At 45.9% G+C, this 23,035-nt stretch overlaps 4 protein-coding genes and 1 non-coding gene across 8 annotated transcripts; 3 read left to right on the top strand and 2 right to left on the bottom strand.

The window, feature by feature from the left end:
* Nucleotides 1-45: 45 nt before the first annotated feature.
* Ints5 (integrator complex subunit 5) lies at nucleotides 46-5,734 on the bottom strand. The gene is made up of 2 exons (XM_005331493.4): nucleotides 5,518-5,734; nucleotides 46-3,189 (listed from the first exon to the last, which is right to left on the bottom strand). Exons 1-2 carry the CDS (start codon nucleotides 5,595-5,597, stop codon nucleotides 210-212), a joined length of 3,060 nt encoding a protein of 1,019 aa, XP_005331550.2. The 5' UTR covers nucleotides 5,598-5,734; the 3' UTR covers nucleotides 46-209.
* A 5,987-nt stretch (nucleotides 5,735-11,721) lies between these two features.
* On the bottom strand, nucleotides 11,722-15,275 carry C4H11orf98 (chromosome 4 C11orf98 homolog). The gene is made up of 4 exons (XM_013361311.4): nucleotides 15,184-15,275; nucleotides 14,897-15,021; nucleotides 12,456-12,553; nucleotides 11,722-12,373 (listed from the first exon to the last, which is right to left on the bottom strand). Exons 1-4 carry the CDS (start codon nucleotides 15,220-15,222, stop codon nucleotides 12,264-12,266), a joined length of 372 nt encoding a protein of 123 aa, XP_013216765.1. The 5' UTR covers nucleotides 15,223-15,275; the 3' UTR covers nucleotides 11,722-12,263.
* Cskmt (citrate synthase lysine methyltransferase) lies at nucleotides 15,256-17,760 on the top strand. 4 transcript variants are annotated; one of them, XM_078045850.1, is made up of 4 exons: nucleotides 15,256-15,387; nucleotides 15,674-15,759; nucleotides 15,852-16,013; nucleotides 17,088-17,760. In XM_078045850.1, the coding sequence occupies exons 3-4, from the start codon at nucleotides 15,959-15,961 to the stop codon at nucleotides 17,738-17,740; spliced, it is 708 nt and encodes a 235-aa protein (XP_077901976.1). In that variant the 5' UTR covers nucleotides 15,256-15,387; nucleotides 15,674-15,759; nucleotides 15,852-15,958; the 3' UTR covers nucleotides 17,741-17,760. The 4 variants fall into 4 exon arrangements, with proteins under 4 accessions (XP_077901976.1, XP_077901977.1, XP_077901975.1 ...); XM_078045851.1 differs by lacking the exon at nucleotides 15,256-15,387 and having other exon boundaries at nucleotides 15,394-15,759; nucleotides 15,887-16,013; XM_078045849.1 differs by lacking the exon at nucleotides 15,256-15,387 and having other exon boundaries at nucleotides 15,394-15,759.
* On the top strand, nucleotides 15,453-15,600 carry LOC144377471 (small nucleolar RNA SNORA57). Its single transcript, XR_013438470.1, has one exon. It is a non-coding gene; the product is annotated as a small nucleolar RNA SNORA57 (small nucleolar RNA).
* Nucleotides 17,761-21,820: 4,060 nt separating the features above from the next.
* Nucleotides 21,821-22,504, top strand: Uqcc3 (ubiquinol-cytochrome c reductase complex assembly factor 3). Its single transcript, XM_005331492.5, has 2 exons — nucleotides 21,821-22,006; nucleotides 22,097-22,504. Exons 1-2 carry the CDS (start codon nucleotides 21,887-21,889, stop codon nucleotides 22,244-22,246), a joined length of 270 nt encoding a protein of 89 aa, XP_005331549.4. The 5' UTR covers nucleotides 21,821-21,886; the 3' UTR covers nucleotides 22,247-22,504.
* The last annotated feature ends 531 nt before the right edge of the window (nucleotides 22,505-23,035 follow it).

The following is a 23,035-nucleotide window of genomic DNA, read 5'->3' as shown; positions in this document are numbered from 1 at the left end:
ACAGTCTGACTTTGCCCGCTCTCATGATCAGACAGAAGCACTGACTGTTTGTCTCAACTCTCCAAATTTTATTTAGAAAAAAATGATACGATAGGAAAAAAGTGACAGCGCTCATTAGGCCAAGGACTTAGAAACCTCCGCCTTTCTGTAGCACCTTAGGCTTTTCTCCCATTGCTTAATTTCACGCGGCTTCTGATGCAGGAAAAGGGTTAGGTCCCCTGCCGAAGTAAAGTAGATGGTGAAGGTGCCTGGAAACGGCCAGAGAAAAGGCCCAGGCGATCGATGTTGCGATGCAGGACACTGTGCAGCACAGAAAGATGCGGTCCTCCTTCACCCCCACCCTCTCTGGAGAAGTCCCGGATGAAGCGGCCTCGCTCAGACTGGAAGATGAACTTCTGGGGCAAAGGCCCATGCTCCCGGAGAAAGCCCCAAACACTAAGCAGCAGCAAACGTACTTCAAAAGGTGCCAGTTGTCTAAATACTTCGTGCATATTACCCAGGGCTGGTGGCAAAAGGCATCCTTCAGCCATGACAGCCACCAAGGTGCAGGATGCCTCCAGATGCCAGGGGGAGTGGGCTGTATCAGGGTGCCTAGAGGCTTCCCAGTGGCCCAAGAGGGCAGCCAACAGTCCCCGTAGCAGCACGGAACAGTAGCACAGGGCTGGAGGTGCAGCTGCTACCAGCTTTAATAGCTCGAAGAGCAGGGGCTGTTCCCGAAAGCGCCGGCCAATGCGGAGATCCCGCTCCACAGTGGCTCGGGCATGATCCTCAGGAGGCCAGGCCAGCTCAGCACCAGCTGCATCAGGACAAACACTTTCCACCAAGGTCACAGCAACTGCTTTGGCTGCCTCTGGGCTCAGGGTGGGAGCCCCCCAACAACCCCCATATTCAGTGCCCCCAGGGGCACTGCAGCAGTGCACCAGGAGACTGAGGAGGCTCTGGGTGTTATAGATCACCTCCTGCTGGTTTCTCGATTGGACAAACTTGGGTGGCTTTAAGCCACGGCCAATGACTCCAGCGTGGAAAACTGACCAGATCCCTCCAGGACCTGGCACAGCTGCAGTGTGCCGGCAGTTAGTGTCCAACAGGGAGGCAGAAGCCAAAGGAGCTGATGTAATTGAGACAGTCTCATCCTCTCCATCTATTTCTCCTCCAAACAGTTCTGTATTGCCCCGATGTAAGGCTCCCTCAACTAGCAGCTGCAAGACAGCCTTGAGTCCAGCTGGGGAGGTCTGAGACAGGCGGGTGAGAAGCTGAGAGGCTGATGCCACACCTGGAGGGCCATGCAGCCTCAAAGAGGCAAAGAAGCGGTGCACCCCAGCCCTCACCAGTCCTAGGAGTTGGGAGGGGGACAGGGCTTCCAGAGGAAAGGGACAAATAGCCAGAAGGGAGGCAGCAGCTTCAGCTACTTCCTCCTCAGGATGTAGCAGGAGAGGAGCCAGGTCAGACAGATGGGCTGAGGCAGACTCCCCAAACCGAGCCCCTAGGGCTGCAGGGCCCTCACCACCCTGCTGTTCCCACCCCACTAGCAGTGCCAAGTTGCGCAGAAACCGGGCTGTGAAGGGAGGTTGTAAAATCCCTGCATGTACCCGAGCCAGGCAGCTTCGGAAAGCCAGGGGCAGAAGGCCAGAGAGACTAACCACCAGCCCTGCATATAACTGGGTGGCCAAACTCAACTCTTCAGGGCTTCGGGCTCGGCTCAGTAAATGACCCAAGGCTTCAGGTCCACAGCTAGGTCGGGTATAGACAGACAGCAGACCTAGGAGCTGGTGCTGCCAGAGGAAGCGCTTCCGTTCCAGCCGTAACGTCTCTCCACACAGCTCTCCAACATGGTTTCTCAGAGCATCAAGAAAGGGCACTGGACGGGGGGGTGGGGGTGGGCCCAGCACCCCTTCCCCAGGAGACCCTCCTCGATGATGAACCAGTTTTTGTAGGTGCAGTAGCAGGAGTTGGATCAGTCGGTCACAGGCCTCACGTACAGTGTCTGGCACAGCCAGGCCCTGGGTGGTAATGACTGAAGCAGGCATAGCTGTGTCTACCAGGAACTGCAGCAAACGGTAGGCACCTGCCCCAGAGGCCTGGCTCACCAGATGCACAGCCAGGTTCAGCATGTTGTCCAGCTCCTCTCGGGGGAATCCCTGCAGGTGTTGCTGCAGCTGGCTCAGCACAGTTGGGGGCTTGAGGCAATCCACAAGCTCTCCTGAGACTGTACCCAGCAAAGCTGGTGACATGACTGCCAGCTGCAGAAGGAAGGGAACTGTGGCCTGAAGAGAGGGGTCCCCACTCCGGCCCCCAGTACCCCCTGCCAGGCTATCATGAAACATTCGCAGAAGCTCCCGTCGAATGCTGTCTCCATGGCGGGAGGCCAGGTGCCCTAGGATGCCTACAACAGAGGCAATCTTGGGTACCCGTTTCTCCCCAGGAATGGCAGGAGATCCAGGGAAGGTGTCCGTAGAGGGGGTTTGAGAAGAGTTTCCACCACTACCACCAGTTCCACCTCCAGCCCCACCATGGACACAGAAGTCCTTAAGGCCACAGGAGAGGACTCGGGAGATGATGGTGCCAGGAAAAGAGGAGCCAATATGTGCTACAACCCAGTCAAAGTGTGGGGAATGCTGGACAGAAGTATCCAGCAAAGCATCCACGCATGCATCTGGGCAGCTACCAATGAGAGCAGAGAGGCACTGCACATAGATGTCCATTAATGTACGGGTGGCCCTACACCCCATCCACAGCTGCAGCAGTTCATTGAGAGAGCCAGTGGCATGGGGCACACGCTGATGTTGGCCTGAATATGTGCTGCTCAGTTGTCCCATGAGGTCAATGGACCATGCACTAATCACAGGTGCCCAGGCCTTTGGGTTGGCCCGAATAAACTCAGACAGCACCTGCTGTACTTCCTGCACCACATCCTCTAGACCAGGTCCCCCAGCAGGGACATGGGAGGATGAAGATGGACGAAGGTGAGATGGACCAGACACAGGGCTTTCATCTAGAGCAGCCAGATGGGCCCTGACACTCTCATCAAAAACACCTCTTAAGTGGTCAAGCACAGCAGCACGAGCAGGTGGCAAAGACCGGAGCAAGAGAAGACCACAGCGAGCATGTTCCCGGGCTGAGAGTTGGTGGCCCAGAATGGGATCTACGCCAGTCAGAAAAGCCTTGATTTCCTGGGACAGCTCCTGAGCACTATAAGGAAGCAAAGGAATGTTGGGTTATGTTAGACAAGTTTTATTTCCACTGTGAACTTCAGTTTCTTTCTATGTAAAATAAAGAAAATAGGGCTGGGGATGTGGCTCAAGCAGTAGCGCGCTCGCCTGGTATGCGTGCGACTCGGGTTCGATCCTCAGCACCACATAACAACAAAGATGTTGTGTCCGACGAGAACTGAAAAATAAATATTAAAAATTCTCTCTCTCTCTCCTCTCTCCCTCTCTCTTTAAAAAAATAAATAAAAAATAAAAAATAAAGATAATAACTATACCTAAGTTTTTAGAATTTTTGCTGTCAATGAACCTTTATTTTATTTATTTATATGTGGTGCTAAGAATTGAACCCAGTGCCTCACAAATCCTAGGCAAGCACTCTAACCACTGAGTCACAACCGTACCCCACTAAGTTTTTAAAGTATTTATGTACCATACCTGGCTCATACTAATAACTCAATAAATGCTTTTTCCCTCATGACAATAATAACTCCCCCTTCCCTTCCCAGTACTGGTGAATTAGCCCAGGGTTGCTCAACCACTGAGCCCTTTTTATTTTGAGATAGGGTTTCAATAAGTTGCTGAGGCTGGCTGCTCCCAGCCTGAATAATTCTTAAAATGGCCATATGCTTTTTTTTTTTTTTTTTTTTCATGCCAGGAATGAACCCAGGGCCTTGCACATGTTAAGGCCACTGAACTACTTTATAGCCAGGCAAGGAGCTCTTTTAAGTACTTGGCATGTGTTATTTCAGTCCTGACAACAGTTCAATAAGGTAGGACTATTATGGTCTCATTTTGCAGGTAAGAAAATCAAGGTCAAGCAATCAGACTATATGTTCCAAAAGGACAGATACCATTTCTGTGCTCTTCAGCACTGAATCCCCTTCCATTAAGGTGCCTGATGTATAGGAAGTACTCAATAAATATTTGTTGAATTAATTAAGCATATTTTGTGCTTCTATAATATCTGCTTTAAAAGTACCTTTCCAAGATAGGTGTGGTGGTGCAGACCGGTAAAAAAAGCAACTTGGGAGGCTAAAGCAGGAGGATCACAAGTTTAAGATCAGGCAGGAGGATCACCAGTTTAAGACCAGGCTCAACAACTTAGTGAGGCCCTCAGGAATTTAGTGAGAACTTATCACAAAAAAATTTTTAAAAGCTGGGCATGGTGGCACACCCCTGTAATCCCACCAGCCAAAGAGGCTGAGGCAGGAGGATCCCAAGTTCAAAGGCAGCCTCAAAAACTTAAAAGAGGTGCTAAGCAATGTGGAGAGGCCCTAATCAATTTAGTGAGACCCTGTCTCTAAATAAAATATTAAAAAAAAAAACAGTCTGGGAATGTGGCTCAGTAGGTAAGCGCCCCTGGGTTCAATCCTTGGTTAAATAAATAAATAAATAAATAGGATTGGGGGTATATAGCTCGGTGGTAGAGCACTCCTGGATTCAATCCCCATTTAAAAAAAAGAAAATCTTCCTGACTTTAAAGCACCTCTCCCAACTCAAGCACTCTGATATTTGACTTTTAATGAAAAAAAAAAATGTAAGCCCCTTATTAAGGGCTCACCCTCCCAAATACCTGTTTCTTCCCACATGCGCAAGAATCCTAACCAAATCAACCACCAAATAAACAATCACCAACTACCCAGCACCCTCAATGTGCCCGGGAAATAAGGTGACCCAGAGCCCAGGGTAATGCCTTTCAAGCCTTTCCCTTCTGAAACATATGGGTTCCATCTTGGAAATTCTGAAGGCAGTGTTATGGAAGAAGGCAAAATCCCCTTCCTCTTATCGTTTTTTCTGACAAAGAAGGATTGGGGGGGGGGGGAGCAGGGCTTGGGGGTAAGTATAGGCCCTCACTGGGCCATTCCTCTCGGGTTCCAACAAAAACAAAAACCACCCAAGCTGAAGGGAATGTGCAAGGGAACGGTTGGCGGAAGGATTCAGATGGTTTCTGGGCCTGGGTTCTCAGGGAGTCTCCAGAAGTCAAAGCCCTGAGTCTCTACGGGTCTATAAGGGGAAGGGCGACTGGGTTCCCAAGAGTTCTGATATCCCCGACTCCTGAGAGAGCAAAGCCAGGGCCTGGGGTAGCTCGGTATAGGGGTCTAGGGAAAGGCAGGACCCAGGTCTTGGGAGGGCGGGCACTGGAGCCCACACTTTGGGTGACAAGGTCCCTGAGTTCTGGGAGGACGCGACCAGGAATCTCTGAGAACCCTGACGCGAGTTCTCGAGGTAGGATCCGGGTTTCTGCCGAGAACGCTAGGGATCCGCGCGGAACCGCGCGATGGGGGAAGATACCAAGGGCTCTGACTACCTGAGAGGCGCGGGACCGTGGGTGGCGGGGGCAGGCCCGGGAGGCCCTGGAGCCCCGGGAGGGTCGCACAACGCGGACATCCCGCAGCCCTACCCCAAGCCCGACGCGGGAGCGGCAGAGTAGGCGGCGCATGCGCGCTGACGGGAAACGCGAAAGAAACCCGCGACGAGGCTTCTCAGGAAAACTAATCCGGCTGTGTCTGGGACCCTAGTACATTGGTTCCGCATCCCATCTTGATAACGGGCAAACCATGTTTTTGCAAGGGCTATGGACACAATTAAGCTGGCCGTGGCCATTCACGGTAGTATTCATTTTTCCTGAATCCGAAAATACAAATGTACAACTCGCGAGCTTTTAAAAAAATGAAGCACCAGGGGGATTGGGGTTGTGGCTCGGCGCTTGCCTGCCGTGTGTGTGAGGCCCTGGGTTCGAAAGTCAGCATCGCAAACTAATAAATAAAAAATAAAGGTTCATCGATAACAACAACAACAACAACAAAAAGAATAATAATAAGAAGAAGAAGCACCAGGCCTCGGGATGTAATTCATCGCAAACTAATAAATAAAAAATAAAGGTTCATCGATAACAACAACAAAAAAAAGAATAATTAGAAGAAGAAGAAGCACCAGGCCTCGGGATGTAATTCATCCCAAACTAATAAATAAAAAATAAAGGTTCATCGATAACAACAACAACAAAAAGAATAATAATAAGAAGAAGAAGCACCAGGCCTCGGGATGTAATTCATCCCAAACTAATAAATAAAAAATAAAGGTTCATCGATAACAACAACAACAAAAAGAATAATAATAAGAAGAAGAAGCACCAGGCCTCGGGATGTAATTCAGCAACAGAGCGCTCGTCTACCATGCATGAAGCCCTGGATCTCAGTACAAACAAAACTAAACTAAAAAGCAATTAGAGAAGGGGAAAGCTGAAAAGAGAAGGAAAGAAAGAAAAAATTCATAAGAAAAACAGAGATACCAAAACAAACTGGGCTAAACTGAAGGGGTCCTTCCAGTCATAGACGAGAAAAACCTTCTTCCTTGTTTAAGCTTTCCTACCCGCCCCCCAATTTCACAACAACATGGGGACCTTCCCCACATCTGTCAGAAACAAAACTTGTTGATTGTTATGTATTTATGCAGCCAGTACACTTCATCAAGAGCTCCCAATTTAGCTGGTCTACCTAGATCAATTTCCAACTATTCAATTCATTAGCTGTGTGTGTGGGGTAACGTGTGTGTGGTGAAGTGCTGGGGATTGAAACCAGGGCCTTAGTGCATGCAAAGCAAGCACTCTATCAACAGAGCTGTATCCCCAGCCTGTTTGCTGTGTACTCTACATGACCTCCTCATGCCTGTTTTCCTCTTCTGGAAATGAAGAACCAATAAGTTGGTATCTCACAGAGTTGTTAGAAAAATTGAAATGAGGTAAAACATTCACTGTATAGCACTTTAATGCCTGCAATGGTAAAAACTATAAAGAATTAGCTATTTTTACCGTATTTGTTGAACAAACAAAAAAGCTCTTTGACAATAAAACCTAACTTTCTTTCTCTTTTTCTTGGCCATGCTGGGGCTAAAACCAGGGCCTGGAGCATACAAGGTAAGTGCTCTTATTATTGAAATGCATCCTCAGCTCCTGTTTTGTCAAAAGCAATACTCTTGGGGCTGGGAATATAGCTCAGTGATAGAACACTTGCCTATCATGCACCAGACCTTGGATTTAATTCCCAAACACCGCAAAAAAAAAAAAAAAAAAAAAAAAAAGTTATCTCCCTGGAATTAGTATATTCTTAATACTGTGAAAGATGGGTTAGATGACACATGCATGTAATTCCAGCCATTCAAGAGGCTGAGGTTAAGAGGATCTATATGTTTGAGGCCAGCCTCTTGGACTTTAGGAGATCCTGTCCAGGAAAAAAAAAAAAAAAAAATCCTACAGTGGTGGTGTATACATGTAATCAGAGGGACTGAGAAGATTTAGGCAGGAGTATCAGCAAAGGTTTTTGCTGTTGTTTTGGTTTTTATTTATTTTACAGTAGAATGCATTTTGGCATATGGTATACAAAGGGGAGCACAACTTCTCATTCCTCTGGCTATACATGGTGCAGAGTCACTCCAGTAGTGTGATCATACATGTATATAATGTCCTATTCTACCGTCCTTCCCATCCCCACGACTTCACCTCTTCTCACTCCCCTTTACACAAACCAAAATTCCTTTATTCTTCCCTTCCCCCCACTATCGATCAGCATCTCTGATGGATTATCAGAGAGAATATTTGGGATTTGTTTTTTTGGGATTGGTTTATTTCCCTTAGCATGATATTCTCTAGTTCCATCCATTTACCTACAAATGCCATAATTTCATTCTTCTTTAAGGCTGAGTAATATTCCATTGTGTATATATACCACATTTTTTTTTTTGGATCAGCAAGTTTGAAGCCATCTTCAGCAATTCAGAGGCCCTCAGCAACTTAGTAAGACCCTGTCTCGAAAATAATTTTTTTTATAAAAAAAAACAAAGGAGCCGGGAGCAGTGGTGCATGACTTTAATCTCAGTGGCTCAGGAGGCTGAAGCAGGAGATCAAGAGTTCAAAACCAGCTTTCTCAAAAGCGGGGCATTAACCAACTCAGTAAAACCCTGTCTCTAAATAAAATACAAAATAGGGCTGGCAATGTAGCTCAGTGGTTGAGTGACCCTAAATTCAATCCCCAGTACCAAAAAAAAAAAAGGCGGAGGCCAGATGTGGTGGTCCATGGCCTGTAATCCCAGTGACTTGGGGGGCTGAGGCAGGAGGATCACAAATCACAAATTCAAGTCTAGCCTCAGCAAACTAGCAAGACTCTGTCTCAAAATAAAAATAAAAAGGATTGAGGATGTGGCTCAGTGGTAGAAATTTCCAGAGTTCAATTTCTGAACTTGCAAAGGGTGGGGGGTGAATGTTTGCAAAAGCACATGGATGAGGGGGCAGGGGTTATGGCTCAGCAGTATACTGCTCACCTAACGTGTGCAAGGTCCTGGGTTTCATCCTCAGCACCAAATAAAATAAAAATGAATAAAATAAAGGTATTGTGTCCAACTACAACTTAAAAAAAATATATATATATATATATATAAAAAGAGGGTATGGATGAAGATTAGAGCTGGGAGATGAGTGATTTTTTCTCTAATTTTGTTTGTTTGAAATTTTTATACTAAAAATTCAAATTTAAAACAATTTTAGGGCTGGGATTGTGGCTCAGTGGTTGAGCGCTCGCCTAGCCATGCGGGACCCAGGTTCGATTCTCAGCACCACATTAAAAAAAAAAAAAAAAAGCATGTGTCCATCTACACCTAAAAAATAATTTTTTTTTTTAGAGGGGCTGGAATTGTGGCTCAATGGTAGAACGCTTGCTTCACAAGTGTGAGACACTGGGTTTGATTCTCAGTACCACAGCTAAATAAATGAATAAGTCCATCAACATCTAAAACATTGTTTGTAAAAAAATAACTTTAATATATTCCTTTTTATTTGGACTAAAATTAAAATTCCAGGTTGTCTACATTCTCCCTTATTTTTTAATATATTGAACCCAGATATACTTTACCATTATGCTATAGCCTCAGCAATTTTTATTTTGAGATAAGTTTTTATTTTTTATTTTGAGATAAGTTGCTTAGGGTCTCAATGTTGCTGTAATTGGCCTATGAACTTTGTAACCTTCCTGCCTCAGCCTCCAGAGTAGCTGGAATTAAGGTACCAGGCAAGTGTATATTCTTTTTTTTTTTTTTTAAGAATTTTAATATTTATTTCTTAGTTTTTCGGCAGACACAACATTTGTTTGTATGTGGTGCTGAGGATCGAACCCGGGCCGCACGCATGCCAGGCGAGCACGCTACCACTTGAGCCACATCCCCAGCCCGTTATATTCTTGCTTTATCCCCAAAGGCCTCTTAAAAAAAAAAAAATTGCCTCCAGTCTCCCTTGAATATATCTACTTTCCTAAATAAACCTCTATCTATGCCTTTGAAAAAAAATTGAAATTCTATAAAAGACTTATAAGATCCTTGCCTCTCTCTACAACTTCATCTTTTTTCCATCTCCCCTTTTATCACTTCACTCTAATCTACACTAGAGTTGACAGTTCTAAAAACACAGTAAGCTACTTTTTGGCACTAAGCACAGGAGTTAGAAGAATATAAAGAGTGGGAGGGAAAAAACGTGTTAAGTATGGATGTACCCTCCCTTCTCTTGTTACTACATGCGAATACAGTTCAGTTTTTTCTTAGGGGGCAGGAACTGGGGATTGAACCCAGAGGCACTTCACCACTAAACTACATCCCCAGCTACATCTTCAGTCTTTTTTATTTATTTGAGACAGAATCTTGCAAGTCACTAGGATCACAGACATGCACCACCATGCCTGCCAGTGTTTCAAATAACTATTTTTCCTTTCTGTATTCAAAACTGAAGGGCAGAAGATGTAGCTCAGTGGTAGAGCACTTGCCTAGCATTTGTGAGGCCCTGAACATCATTCCCAGCACCACAAAACAAAACAAAAACAACTTGACAAAGGAAAAAGCTAGGTGAGCCTGGCAACAGAAAGCAAGGAAGAGCTCAAATACAGTAATTGTGTAAAAGGTCACAGGGACCACATTGAACAAGCTAGTGCTGACTAATTTTGGCACAATGACCATGAAAAAAATGATAATTATCAATGTTAAACACACTGAAAAAAATCCATATTAATTCTAAAAAGCAAGGTAGGGGCTCTTCTCCACAGACTGTTATAGGAATAATACGAATAAATGACAGAATTAGAAAATCACTATTCTGCAACACAGTAATAACTAATCCAGGTAATCACCATGAAAATTAACAGCACTGAGTGATGCCATTGGTAAATATTCATACTCATTAATTCCTATGGATTAATAAGTAATCCATACATTAATTACAAAGAGTATATTTATTTTCCCTTGCCACTTAGAGTTACCATTAATGAAACAAACTAACATTATAACAGGGAAGTATATAAATCATTTATGTAATTTTTGTCTAAATTACTTATTTATCCTAAATTCAATGAAACATTCATAAACACTCAGACAAAAACAGATTGTAGAATATTCTCAAATAAAATTAGGTTGTACCCTTCAAAATTATCATCTAAGACAAGCTAAGGGAGTACTTTTTCTGGATTAAAGTAAAGACATGACAAATGCATTATGTCATCTTTGATTGGCTCCTGGATTTTCGGGGGAGAAAAATGACAAAGAATGTTATTGAGAGAACAGGATATTTGAATATGAAAAACTAGCTATTTTTTTATTTGTAGTTGGACACAATACCTTTATTTTTCCATTTGCTGAGGATCAAACTAGGGCTTCATACGTACTAGGCGAGCATTCTACTGCTGAGTCACAACCAAGTCCCCAAACTAGCTATTTTATGAATATTAAAAATCATAGGAGCTAGGGTTATAGCTCAACGGTAGAGTGCTTGCTTTGCACATGTGAGGCACTGGGTTCAATCCTCCACATCATATAAAAACAGATACATATTTTTTTAAAATCATAGGTGTGGTAATAGTATTTGGCTGTATAAAATAATGTTCTTAGGGATAAAATCTTTACTAGATTTTCAAATGATTTTCATTTAGCTAGGACAACACACATATATTTGTACAGAAAGTGTAGGAAAATGTTAACTAGTCAATCTAAGTAAAGGGTATACAAAGGTTTATTATACTTCTGAACTTTACTATAAAGCTGAGGGAGGGGGACTGGGGCTGCGGCTTGATGGCAGAGTGCTTGCCTAACAGGTGTGAGGCAGTGGGTTTATTTATTTTAGCACTGCATAAAATAAACAAATAAAATAGACATATTGTCCATCTACAACTACAAAAAAAAAAAAAAAAAAAGCTGAGGAAAGGGTAACAATGGACTTAAACCCTCCCCATGCAGACTAAACAGGGAAGGGAAGAAAATCAAGCCTTTCTTCTGTTGAATGCACTTCTGCACAGGCAGCTTTTCTCTTTAAATACCTCAACCACAGCTTCCCTCAGTTTTAAAAGTTAATGCAGGCCTGTGATCCCAGCTACTCAGGGCTGGGAATGTAACTCAGTAGAGAGCACTTGCCTGGCATGTGAAGCTCTGGGTTTTTTCCTTAGCACTAGCTTAAGGAAATAAAGAAGAAGGAAAAAAAAAAAATATATATATATATATATAGGCATTTATTTTATTAAAAACATAATCTAGCAAAGGAAACAGTACAAACATGAAGTGACTTGCCCATCCTGATCACACAGGCATCAAGGCAAGACTAGGATCAGGATCTTTAACCCCTTGTCATTCCTACAATCTCTATTATTGTCAGAAATGGAAAGAGACAGAATAGACCAGGTTGCCAGAGACTACTTCTCATTATTTTTGCTCAAGCAAGCTCTGTGGGTTCTGTTTGTAGACTGCCCCCATCCATACCCACAGAACTCTTTTCATGACCTACCCTCCATCCTTAGACTTTATCACAAGTCAGTCAAAGCTCTAGGGATTAATCATAAATGAGAGTTGGGCCCTCCTCAAATCTTTCTTTTATACCCTCTTCCCTCCCAATATATCCCTCTCCAGTAGAAGTCAGTAGCCATTATGTAGGAGGAACTGGGATGAGTGAAAGCAGGTAATGCTTTCGCCAAAAAACTCTGAACAACCACAATCCTGTTGGCTCCAGTTGAAAATCTGGTGGAAGAGATAAGAACCTTAGCTCTCATCCTCAAGATTCTCCATGTCTATATCCTGAGGGGGTTTAATCTTCTTTTGTCGTTTGGGCTGTGGATCACTAGTCCTGGCTGGTTTTGAAGGGACTTCCACTGAGCAAAAGGAAAGAGAAAGAGTTAAGGAGCTAAATAAACCCATGTTCCCCCTCTCCCTCCTTTTGTGCCCTAGTGTCACCTTCCATTGCTGCCTTCTCTTTCTGGGCAAGCCGGATCTGCTGCAGGAGTTTTCTGCGTTTCTTCCCTGACAGAGTAATATTGGCACGTGCACTGGATCTGAAGGGTAGGTAGGAGCAAAGACACCCAGGTTATACTGAACAACCTAGGTCACAAAAGTTATTTCTGGCTATGGAAAGTGTCTTTCTATTCAAATCACACAACTGTATAAGTCTAAAGTTGTAAGTCTTTCCAACTTTAGATTTTAACATACATTATTTGATCTAAATCTCAACACATATCTCAGGACCAAATATTAAAGATAGTACTTAAACATTAAAGTTTAGTATGTAGTTGTCGCATTGCTTGCTCTTGACTAAAACACTCAGGGTCACTCCAGGAGAACTGGGCTGTGCAAAATAACCACACAAGAGACAGAAATACCTTTTTCTTTGGGGGTGCTGTGATAGCTCCTTTGACCTTAAGGGTCCGAAGAAAGAGAGAGAAAGCAGGTGAGCACACGCTGACCCCTTTTATTGAGCAGAAGCCATTCAAATGAGGCAAGAGGTCAGGTTTCAAGGGGCTGAGTCTAGCTTTATGATGTCTGCTGTCAGCAGGCTGACTGACATCTAGGAAGGCCACACCCAAGGGCAGAGTAAGAAAAGGGGACACACAAAGGGCATCTCCATGGAACATTCTATCCCAAACAGGGTAAGGAGTAAAAATCACAAAGGAACAGGTGAGCTTAGCTTGACTCATGGAGTTGAGGAAGGCACGCCTACGCATGAAGACACATTTGGTTGCATTATTTCTACCCTCAAGATCCGGGTTACCATTTTCAGCAACTTAAGAGTAGCCAGATCATTGGGGGGCGGGGGGTGTGCAGATGACCAACAGTGCCTCAACCATTCAGGAAGGGAAAATTGCTGGTTACATGACATGGCAGTGTCCCACATGTAGTAGGTACTCTTAAATATATTTTTAAAATATTTTTTTACTTGTAGATGGATACACAGTATCTTTATTTATTTTTATGTGGTGCTGAGGATTAAACCCGTGCCTCACGTATGTAAGGCAACTGCTTTGCTACTGAGCTACAGCCCCAGCCCCAGTACTCCAAATATTTTTAAGAAGTCAATGAAAGGAGGTAGAAACTAATTAACAGGGCCAGGTGAGGGTGGTGGCCCACACCTTAATCCCAATAGCTCAGGAGGCTAAGGAAGGAGGATGGCAGGTCCAAGCCAGTCTCAGCAACTTAGCAAGGCTGTCTCAAAATTAAAAAATAAAAAATGGCTGGGGATGTAGCTCAATGTTTGATTTTGCTCTGAGGCTCACTCCCAGGTAAGGAAAAAAAAAGATAAATAAAGTAATTAAAGGGCTGGCCAAGATGGCACAGGCTCGTGATCCCAGTGAATCTGGAAGCCAAAGCAGTAAGATTACAAGTTCGAAGCCATACTCTGCAACCTAACCAGACTCTTTCTCAAAACTAAATATTATAAAGGGGATGGGGCATAGCTCAGAGGTCAAGCCCCCTGGGTTTAATCCCCAAGTACTGAAAACAAACCAACAAAGTGATTAATGGAACAGGTAGTCTTTCCCAAGACTCAGCAGCGTCGTTGAAACTGCTATGAAAAATCCTATGTGTATCTTTGGGAAAATTCAAGTTATGCACACTTATCTACACCCTTTTGTTTTCTTTATGTAATATATGTATATATACATATACTTTTATTTTCCTTATGTAATATATATATTTTTTTTTCTTTCTCTCTCTCTTCTTTTTTTTTTAGTAACCAGGGATTGAACCCAGGGGTGCTTAACCACTGAGTACATGCCAAGCCCCCCCACCTTTTTTTTTTGTGGTGCTGGGGATTGAACTCAGGGCCTTATGCATGCAAGGCAACACTCTACCAACTGAGCTATATCTCCAGCCCCTCCGAGCCCTTTACATTTTTTATTTAAAGACAGGGTCTCGCTAAATTGCTGAGGCTGGCCTGGAACTTGGGATCCTCCTGCCTCAGCCTCCAGAGTCACTGGAATCAAGATGCGTGCGTGCCAGGCGTGGTGGTACACGCGGCTCTGGAGGCTGTGGAAGGAAGATCTCGAGTTCAAAACTAGCCTCGGCAATTCCTAAATAAAATACAAAATAGGGCTGGAGACGAGGCTCAGTGGTGGAATATTCCAGAGTTCCATCCCTGATACCCACCGCCTCTCAAAAAGGGGGGGGGGGGAGGGCGTGCGCGCAGATTTACTACCAATACCTAAATTAATATAGATTGTTACTAGCGGTTGGGAGAATCAACAGCCTTCCTGAGATTCTCATTAGGGTCGAAGATCCAAAGAAAGGCAGAACAGCCGACAAACGTTCCCTACGTAAAAGCGAAAGTACAAGGAAAGCTGAGTGATGGCGGCTCCGGAGCTACGGCCGGAGGGCGGACCGACGGCAGGAGGTCTAGTACTCACGCCCGCTTCTTGAGGTGATGCCGCGTGATCAGCCCTTCGTCTATCACAGCCCCGACCACCTGATGCCTCAGTCGCTTCTCCCGGTTCAACACCCGCCGGCGCTTGAACAGCTTCTTCTTCAGCTCCTGCAAGGGATAAAGATGCGAATCAGGCTGAGGCCGCGCAGGAACACAGATACCCAGAGCCACCACCGCGGCGATCCCAGTCCCCCATCAATCCCATCTCGGGCGACAGAAGAGGGCTCCCGGAAGCTTGGAGAAACAAAGCAGCAATCCCACAAAAATCACCGTTCGAGGCCGGTTGATCTTCCCCCCTGGACCCCCCATGAGTGCGTCCCCTCGCGCGTCCGGGGCACGCACTTCCGCTCCTCGCCACTGCCCCCAGGGCTCCACCCCCGCCCTCCGCGAGCCAATCGGAGCTGGGGGAGGCGGTTCCGGGCGTATATAAGGGAGCTCGACGGGGTTTGCTTCCTTTCGGAGAGCAACTACTCAGTAAGTGTGGGCTGTTCGCTGGGAGCGGGCGGCTTAGCTGAGGTGGTTGTGGGTGGGCTAGCGGGCCTCCTTTTCTTGGCGGAAACCAGGCGTGCGGTCCTGCTTCCCGTTATGTACGGAGGCAGAAGGAAAGGGTTCTGTCCCCTCGGCGTCATGTCTTCGGTGCCGGCGGTTTCCTGTCTGCCGGTTCTATCCTCAAGCGCCGAGACAAGGTTCTCCTTGGAGCAGCACAGGACTGAGGTCCAGCGGTCTGACAGGGTGCTCACGCCATCTTCTTTGGTTTCAGATCTGCGAATACCACCGCAGGAGCGTGAGCTGTCGTCTACCCTCTCTTCCATTCACCATTGCAACCAATAAAAGCTGTTCTTACTGGTAAATCTGTGTGCGTTTTTTGTTGTTTCGGTTTTTGTTATTTTTTTCCCTTCGAGGCTGCGGATTTTGGAAAGGCTGTACGCCTTTTTCAGTGACACGGAATTTGCGGATCTTCCCTTGAGCTCAGGCCTTGTAGCAGTTCAGAGTGCACTTAACGGCAAGGTTCTTAGGCTGACCTTGACTTTGCCGGGACCTCCGGATGGCTGCGCTGCGCCGAAAACTCCTACTCTTGGGGCCCAGCCGCGCCTTAGCGGGTAAGAAAGATAAGTTCCTAGTGACCTGGGGGGTCTAGTACCTGGAATTGTGGCTTTTTTTTTTTTTTTAATTGTTGGTCGTTCAAAACATTACACAGTTCTTAATACATCATATTTCACAGTTTGATTCAAGCGGGTTATGAACTCCCAACTTTACCCCGTATACAGATTGCTATATCCCATCAGTTACCCTTCCATTGATTGACATATTGCTTTTCTAGTGTCTGATGTATTCTGCTGTCAGTCCTATTCTCTACTATCCCCCCTCCCCTCCCCTTTTCTCTCTACCCCCTCTACTGTAAATCATTTCTTCCATTTGTATTATCTTGTCTTACCCGTCCTTTCCTCTTATATATCATTTTGTATAACCCTGAAGATTGCCTTCCATTTCCATGCTATTTCCCTTCTCACTCCCTTTCCCTCCCACCTCTCATCCCTGTTTAATGTAAATCTTCTCAAGCTCTTCGTCCCTACCCTGTCCTTGTTTACTCCCCTTATATCAAAGGGGTCATTTGGTATTTGTTTTTTAATGATTGACTAGCTTCACTTAGCATAATCTGCTCTAATGCCATCCATTTCCCTCCAAATTCTATGATTTTATCATTTTTTAATGCAGAGTAATACTCCATTGTGTATAAATGCCACATTTTTTTTATCCATTCATCTATTGAAGGGCATCTAGGCTGATTCCACCATCTTGCTATCGTGAATTGTGCTGCTATGAACATCGATGTAGCAGTGTCCCTGTAGCATGCTCTTATTAGGTCTTTAGGGAATAGACCGAGAAGGGGAATAGCTGGGTCAAATGGTGGTTCCATTCCCAGCTTTCCAAGAAATCTCCATACTGCTTTCCAAATTGGCTGCACCAATTTGCAGTCCCACCAGCAATGAACAAGAGTGCCCTTTTCCCCGCATCATCTCCAGCACTTATTGTGGAATTGTGGCTTTTAAAACCCCCGATAGCTCTACGCACTTGTACAAGTCCCTTCTCTCATACATAAGCACTGTTTTTTGCAGCGGTGAGATAGAACTCCAGCACTGGTGACACATACCTTCCTCCACCCTTGTTCATAGGTTCCCTGGCCAGTAGTTGCCTGGCAGACCGCTGCCTCTGGGATCAGCTCCATGCTCAGCCTCTGGGCAATGGCCCTACCTTTGACTGGTTCTTTGGATACGAGGAAGTTCAGGAACTCCTGCTATCACTACTGCAAAAGGCACCAGCTGCCTCTCCACCGCGGGTGCTGGATGTGGGCTGTGGGACCTCAAGCCTATGCACAGGCCTCTACACCCAGTCCCCATACCCTGTCAGTATTCTAGGGGTGGACTTCTCCCCTGTGGCTGTGGCCCATATGAACAACCTTCTGCAGGGTGGCCAAGGTCAAACACCCCTATGCCCTGGGCACCCTGATTCCCGCCTCCATTTTATGCAGGCTGATGCTCAGAATCTGGGGCCTGTGGCTGCCTCAGGCTCCTTCCAGCTATTGCTGGACAAGGGCACCTGGGATGCTGTTGCACGTGGTGGTCTGCCTGGAGCTCACCAGCTGCTTTCAGAATGTTTGAGGGTCCTAAGCCCCAAAGGGACCCTAATTCAATTCTCAGATGAGGACCCTGACGTGCGACTGCCCTGCCTAGAGCAAAGGTCTCCTGGTAGGACTGTGACTGTGCAGGAGTTAGGCCCTTTCAGGGGCATTACCTACTTTGCTTATTTTGTTAAAGGCTCTCATTAAAGATTGTCTTAACCATTGTGTTTTCTGTTGGAAAGAGCTTCATCTTGGGAATATGCATGGCTGAGCTGGGCATGATGGCACATGCCTGTAATCCCAAGAGGATCTTGACTTCAGAGGCTGAAGCAAGAGGATCTTGACTTCAAAGCCAGACTCCGCAAAGGCAAGGCACTAAGCAATTCAATAGGACCCTTCCTCTAAATACAAACTAGGGCTGGGGATGTGGTGCCCATGAATTCAATCCCCAGTACTGCCCCCTCCCCCCCCCACAAAAAAAGAAACTAGGTGAAAAGTTGAAGAGAAAGACAATCAATGCTTACCCACAAAGCAGTTTCTAGAGACAGGAGACTTATTGGGTACCAAAAACAGGGAGTGGGGGCTTCCTGATATAACCTGTCCTCAGGAATACAAAGGGCATCTTGCTCTTCATGTTTCCAGCTGAGTCTAGGGATGTTTAGGGGATATCTGAAGTCCTCTGGGTTCCAAACCCAATCTGAGGGAAGAGGGGAGTAAAGAGCCTAATAACAGTAAAAAACATTCCTGATATTTAAAAATCATAAAGCTGGGCATGGTGGCTCATCCCAGTCAGGAGCTGAAGCAGGAGGGTTTTCAATTCAGAGCCTCAGCAAAAAGCAAGGCACCAAGCAACTTCAGAGAGACCCTGTCTCTAAAAGGCAAAATAGGCCTGGGGGTGTGGCTCAGTGATCAAGTGCCCTTGAATTCAATCCTCAGTAGTGGGGTGGGGGGAGCCTAACTTCATAATCTTAATTATAAAGAGAAAGTGTCTCATTGGATTGTTCTGAAAATCATGAGGTAAAAGTGTATAGCACAGGCAGCCACGACTTGTGCCTGTAGGATCACGAGTTCAAGGCCAACTTCCCGCAATGAGACCTGTCTAAAAAAATAAAAGGACTTGGGGATGTAGCTCAGTGGTAAAATGCCTCAGTTCAGTGTATCCAATACCCAGTAGCTCCTCTTCCCCAAAATTAAAATACAGATTAAAAAGTATCACCCATTCTGACATGAAACTACCCTCTTATTGTTCATCAGTCTTGTCAACTGCCTAGACTTTGCTCCCATATTTTTCTCTACCACATTCATTTAATACCTTGTGAAGAAGGGGATGCTGAGGATCAAACATGCTAAGTAAGCATGCACTTTACCGCTGGCTACACCTGAAACCCCTTTCTATGTTTATTGAGTACCAATATGTGCTTGGCCCTGCTATCTGCAGGAGACAGTGAATCCATTTTGGTCCACTCTAGAACATCCAGATCACAGTATCCCAATCGAAACAGCCACCTCCCTTACCTGGTTCTACACTTTGGTAATGGAAGAAGGCCTAAGATTCTTCCTTGCCATCAGTGAGCAGCTAAAGTTCCTTTGACCATTGGAGACCCCCACCATCTTCATTTGCCTCCATGGCTTCCACCACAATACAGAACAGGTGGAACTTTCAAGAGACAATCTAAATAAAGACAATGGGAATGTTGTGCACAAGTTGATTATGAGCCAGCAGCAGGACACAAGTTGAGGACATGCTAACCTGATGATCCTGGTTTCCTTCAACCCTGTTGAGCTCTTCTCTGTCCTTCCAGGAGGGAGTATTGATTTCTGGACACCAGGAGGATCCTGGACTACCTCTAGACCAAGGCCCATCTTCCTTGTTGCTCCTTGACACAAGGGCCATGGGGGTGATTCTAAGGGTGCAAAATTGTTGAATGCCGAGGCTGGGGATGTGGCTCAAGCGGTAGCATGCTCGCCTGGCATGTGTGCAGCCCCAGTTAATAACAAGGACACCTGACTTAAAGCCTTGTGAGTAAGAGCTAATAATCTTGGAATTTCCTGGCTTACTGATTTTCCCAGGCTGACTTGTTTATTGCTGAGAGCCATTGCCAAGTAGGAATGACGCATGGCAATTTCTTTGTCAGCCTACCCCATGTTGCTTGGAGGAAGGACTCTCCAATGTGGAAATGGGCTTGTCTTAGACTCAGGTCATTTGCAGTGACATTGTATTGAAAGATGACCTTGCTCAAGGACCAGGGATCCCGGTTTAGGGCGGATCAGGGTTTAGCTCCTTGGGTTTAGGGCGGTTCCAGGTTTAAGGTGTATCCTGCTGGGAATAGGGCATATCCTGCTGCCTCCAGGCACCAGCTCCTGGAGTTCCCGTTGAGTTCTCGCAGGATTGAGAGAGTATTTTGGGATACAGAGCCAAGTGGAAGCGAGGATTTTCCCCAGAATGTGTATAGAGGGCCGGTGACAGTTCGAGAATAAAGAGTTGCTGTTTGAATCTACAAGGTGTATAGTGGCTTGTGATTTTGTGCCCAGCCAGACTGCGGCAGTTTATATGGATTGGAGCTAATGAATATTTTTTTTTTTTTTAAAGAGAGTGAGAGAGGGGAGAGAGAGAGAGAGAGAGAGAGAGAGAGAGAGAGAGAGAGAGAGAGAGAGAGGAGAGAGAGAGAATTTTTAATATTTATTTTTTAATTCTCGGCAGACACAACATCTTTGTTGGTATGTGGTGCTGAGGATCGAACCCGGGCCGCACGCATGCCAGGTGAGCGTGCTACCGCTTGAGCCACATCCCCAGCCCGCTAATGAATATTTATATGATATTTATTATTTGACAGAAACTCTTTTTTTGGAGGGGCGGGTACTAGAGACTGAACTTTTGGGCACTCAAACACTAAACCACATCCCCAGCCTTATTTTGTATTTTATTTTGAGACAGGGTCTCACTGACTTGCATAGTGCCTCACAGTTGCTGAGGCTGGCTTTGATTTTGTGATCCTCCTGCCTCAGTCTCCTGACTGGCTGGGATTACAGGCATGTGCCACCATACCCGCTCTCTCTCTCCTTTTTGTACTGGGGATTGAACCCAGGTTACTATGCCACTGAGCTACATCAGTAGCCCCTAGATTATTATTTTTTATTTTAAGACACAGTCCCACTAAGTTGCTTAGAGCCTTGCTAAATTGCTGAGGCTGTCCTTGAACTTGTGATGGTCCTGCCTCAGCCTCTCCAGTTGCTGGGAAAACAGATGTGTGTGACCACCCCACTCTTTAACCTGCCTTACATATAAACTCGGTTATCTTAAAACTGAGATTGTTACTATTAGGAGTCACATTTTCCAATGCAGAAACCTGGGGCAAGGAACTTAAATGATTTTCTTAGTAGATACCCAGTTCTGGTTTTTCATCTCCGAACTAGAATTTGGTATATTACACAAGTTCCACAGGCTTCCTGGTTTAAAAGTAAAAAAACGTCAACACCAAGTGTATGTATACCTTGAGGAAAAGTATTAACAACCTATTTGTAAGATAAACAAGAAATAGAAAATTATACCCATTCCCCACCTAGTACTGAGTTGTCTCAGAGTTGAAAGGATTGGGAGGGGCCAATTGATTGATGGGTGTAAATATCCGGAGGAATGCTTTATGCGGTTTTGAAAACCGCACAATACTACAGGAAATGAAAGCAGTTCTATTTCTGATTGGAAAACTTCAGAGGGCAGAAAATGGGAAACTGTAAAATGCACACTAACCATAAAGACATGCATTCTCCTCCTAGCTCCTAGGCATCCTACTCTGGACAATGGGCCGCGTGCTTAGTCCTTGGTGCCAACAATTATTATTTTTATTTATTTGATACTGGGGATTGAACTCAGGAGCACTCGACCACTGAGCCACATCTCCAGTCCCATTTTGTATTTTATTTAGAGACAGGGTCTCACTGAGTTGCTTAGCACTCGCTTTTGCTGAAGCTGGCTTCGAACTCACGATCTTCCTGTCTCAGCCTCCGGAGCCTCTGGGATTACAGGCGTGTGCCACCGCACCCGGCTTGTGCCAACAATTTTTATATTATTATCGAACCTAGATGCGCTTTGCCACCAAGCCATATACCCAGGGTCTCTAAATTGCTAAGGCTGGTTTCAAACTTGTGATCCTCCTGCTTCAGGCTCAACGTCCCCAGGTATTTAGACCCAAGCGCTCAGGATTCTAAACGTTTCTAAGGCCAGGCTCTCTATACTCCGGCTGCTTCTCTATGGTTTCTACGGGTCGCTCTAGCCCGCAGGGGCCGGTGAGACGTCGTAGCCACCCTCTAGGCTGCCGTAGACTGCGGAGGTTGTCTCGTTGGTTGCACTCAGCCATGCAGAGTGTGCAGAAAGTGCTCATGGTAGTAGCGGTGCTGGGCGCTGGGGCTGGCGTGGGGTCCGCGCTCTTTGCTCTGGTAACCCCAGGAGAGCTGCAGAAGCAGGAGATGCTGAAGGTAGGTACAACTGAGAATTCTGAGGAGGAGCGGGCGTACGGAGAACCCTGGACTGGTGTCCTGGTTTGTGAACTCCCTTCTTATTCCCAGGAGATGCCGGAGCAGGACCCTCGACGCAGGGATGAAGGGAAGAGGAATCAGCAGCTAGTGATGGCCACGCTGCAGGAGGCCGCGGCCACGCAGGAGAACGTAGCGTGGAGGAAGAACTGGTTGGTTGGCGGCGGCGGGAGATCAGCATGATGCCAGACCTGTCCGAGTGGGCGCTACGACCTTGGTTTGAGCGCAGATCACAGGCAGCCTTTCAACTCCGTGAAACCTGCGGGGAATCCGGACCTCAGATGCCTCACTCCAGGTCCCGGAGAGCGGCCGCCGGGTGAGCATCGTTCCCCCTCCAACTCTGCGCTGATTGCTTTAACGTCCACATCATCCGCCAAAGTCGTGTCTGGGGTCGGTTGTGGTGAACAGAAAGAACCAATAAATTCTGTGCCTCCCAAATGAGCCGGGCAGTCGCACGCCTACTGGTGCTGAGAGATGTGCGGGTCATCGCTCAAGCCGGCTTGGGGAGCTCTGCTGAGCAGGGCTTAGGCCTGCCCTGCCCCATAGTCTGAAGTTCTATGGGCTTAGTAACCACATTTTCAAAACAGGTCTTCTTATGTAAGTGTTACTTCTGGGGAAAACCAAGCGACATTCCCGAAATCGAAACTATTCTGGAAAAGCTTGTTAGCAATGGATGACATCTGTTCTTTGAGGGAGGTTGAAGAGGGGCATCTAGTACATATATGCCTTCTGTGGCCATTACTTAATCTCTGGTTAAAGAGGTTTAGAGAGGCTGATTTACTAGGGGTGGTGAAAGAAACATACTTTTAGTCAAGATCTAGTTCAACTCCCGAATGTTACAAAAACCTGAGTCTGCCCTATTTTGTAAAAGGCCATAACTATCTCCAGGGTTATCAATAGATTATCCCTAACTCTGTGGCCCACACCTGTAATCCAACAGACCTGGGAGGCTGAGGCAAGAATATCACAAGT

The sequence above is a fragment of the Ictidomys tridecemlineatus genome, chromosome 4 (genome assembly GCF_052094955.1).
Source record: "Ictidomys tridecemlineatus isolate mIctTri1 chromosome 4, mIctTri1.hap1, whole genome shotgun sequence".
In the NCBI taxonomy this organism is placed as follows: Eukaryota; Metazoa; Chordata; class Mammalia; order Rodentia; family Sciuridae; genus Ictidomys; species Ictidomys tridecemlineatus.
This window is presented reverse-complemented; position numbering and strand designations above follow the sequence as displayed.

Excerpts from the sequence above, each read along its gene's own strand:
- Ints5 (XM_005331493.4), bottom strand. The coding sequence starts at position 5,597 with ATGTCCGCGTTGTGCGACCCTCCCGGGGCTCCAGGGCCTCCCGGGCCT. Across the intron at positions 3,190-5,517 it reads CACGGTCCCGCGCCTCTCAG|TGCTCAGGAGCTGTCCCAGG; the intron begins GTAGTCAGAGCC and ends GCTTCCTTATAG.
- C4H11orf98 (XM_013361311.4), bottom strand. The coding sequence starts at position 15,222 with ATGGGGGGTCCAGGGGGGAAGATCAACCGGCCTCGAACG. Across the intron at positions 12,554-14,896 it reads CATCACCTCAAGAAGCGGGC|ATCCAGTGCACGTGCCAATA; the intron begins GTGAGTACTAGA and ends CCTACCCTTCAG. Across the intron at positions 12,374-12,455 it reads AGAGAAGGCAGCAATGGAAG|TGGAAGTCCCTTCAAAACCA; the intron begins GTGACACTAGGG and ends CCTTTTGCTCAG.
- Cskmt (XM_078045850.1), top strand. The coding sequence starts at position 15,959 with ATGGCTGCGCTGCGCCGAAAACTCCTACTCTTGGGGCCCAGCCGCGCC. Across the intron at positions 16,014-17,087 it reads GCCCAGCCGCGCCTTAGCGG|GTTCCCTGGCCAGTAGTTGC; the intron begins GTAAGAAAGATA and ends CCTTGTTCATAG.
- Uqcc3 (XM_005331492.5), top strand. The coding sequence starts at position 21,887 with ATGCAGAGTGTGCAGAAAGTGCTCATGGTAGTAGCGGTGCTGGGCGCT. Across the intron at positions 22,007-22,096 it reads AGAAGCAGGAGATGCTGAAG|GAGATGCCGGAGCAGGACCC; the intron begins GTAGGTACAACT and ends TCTTATTCCCAG.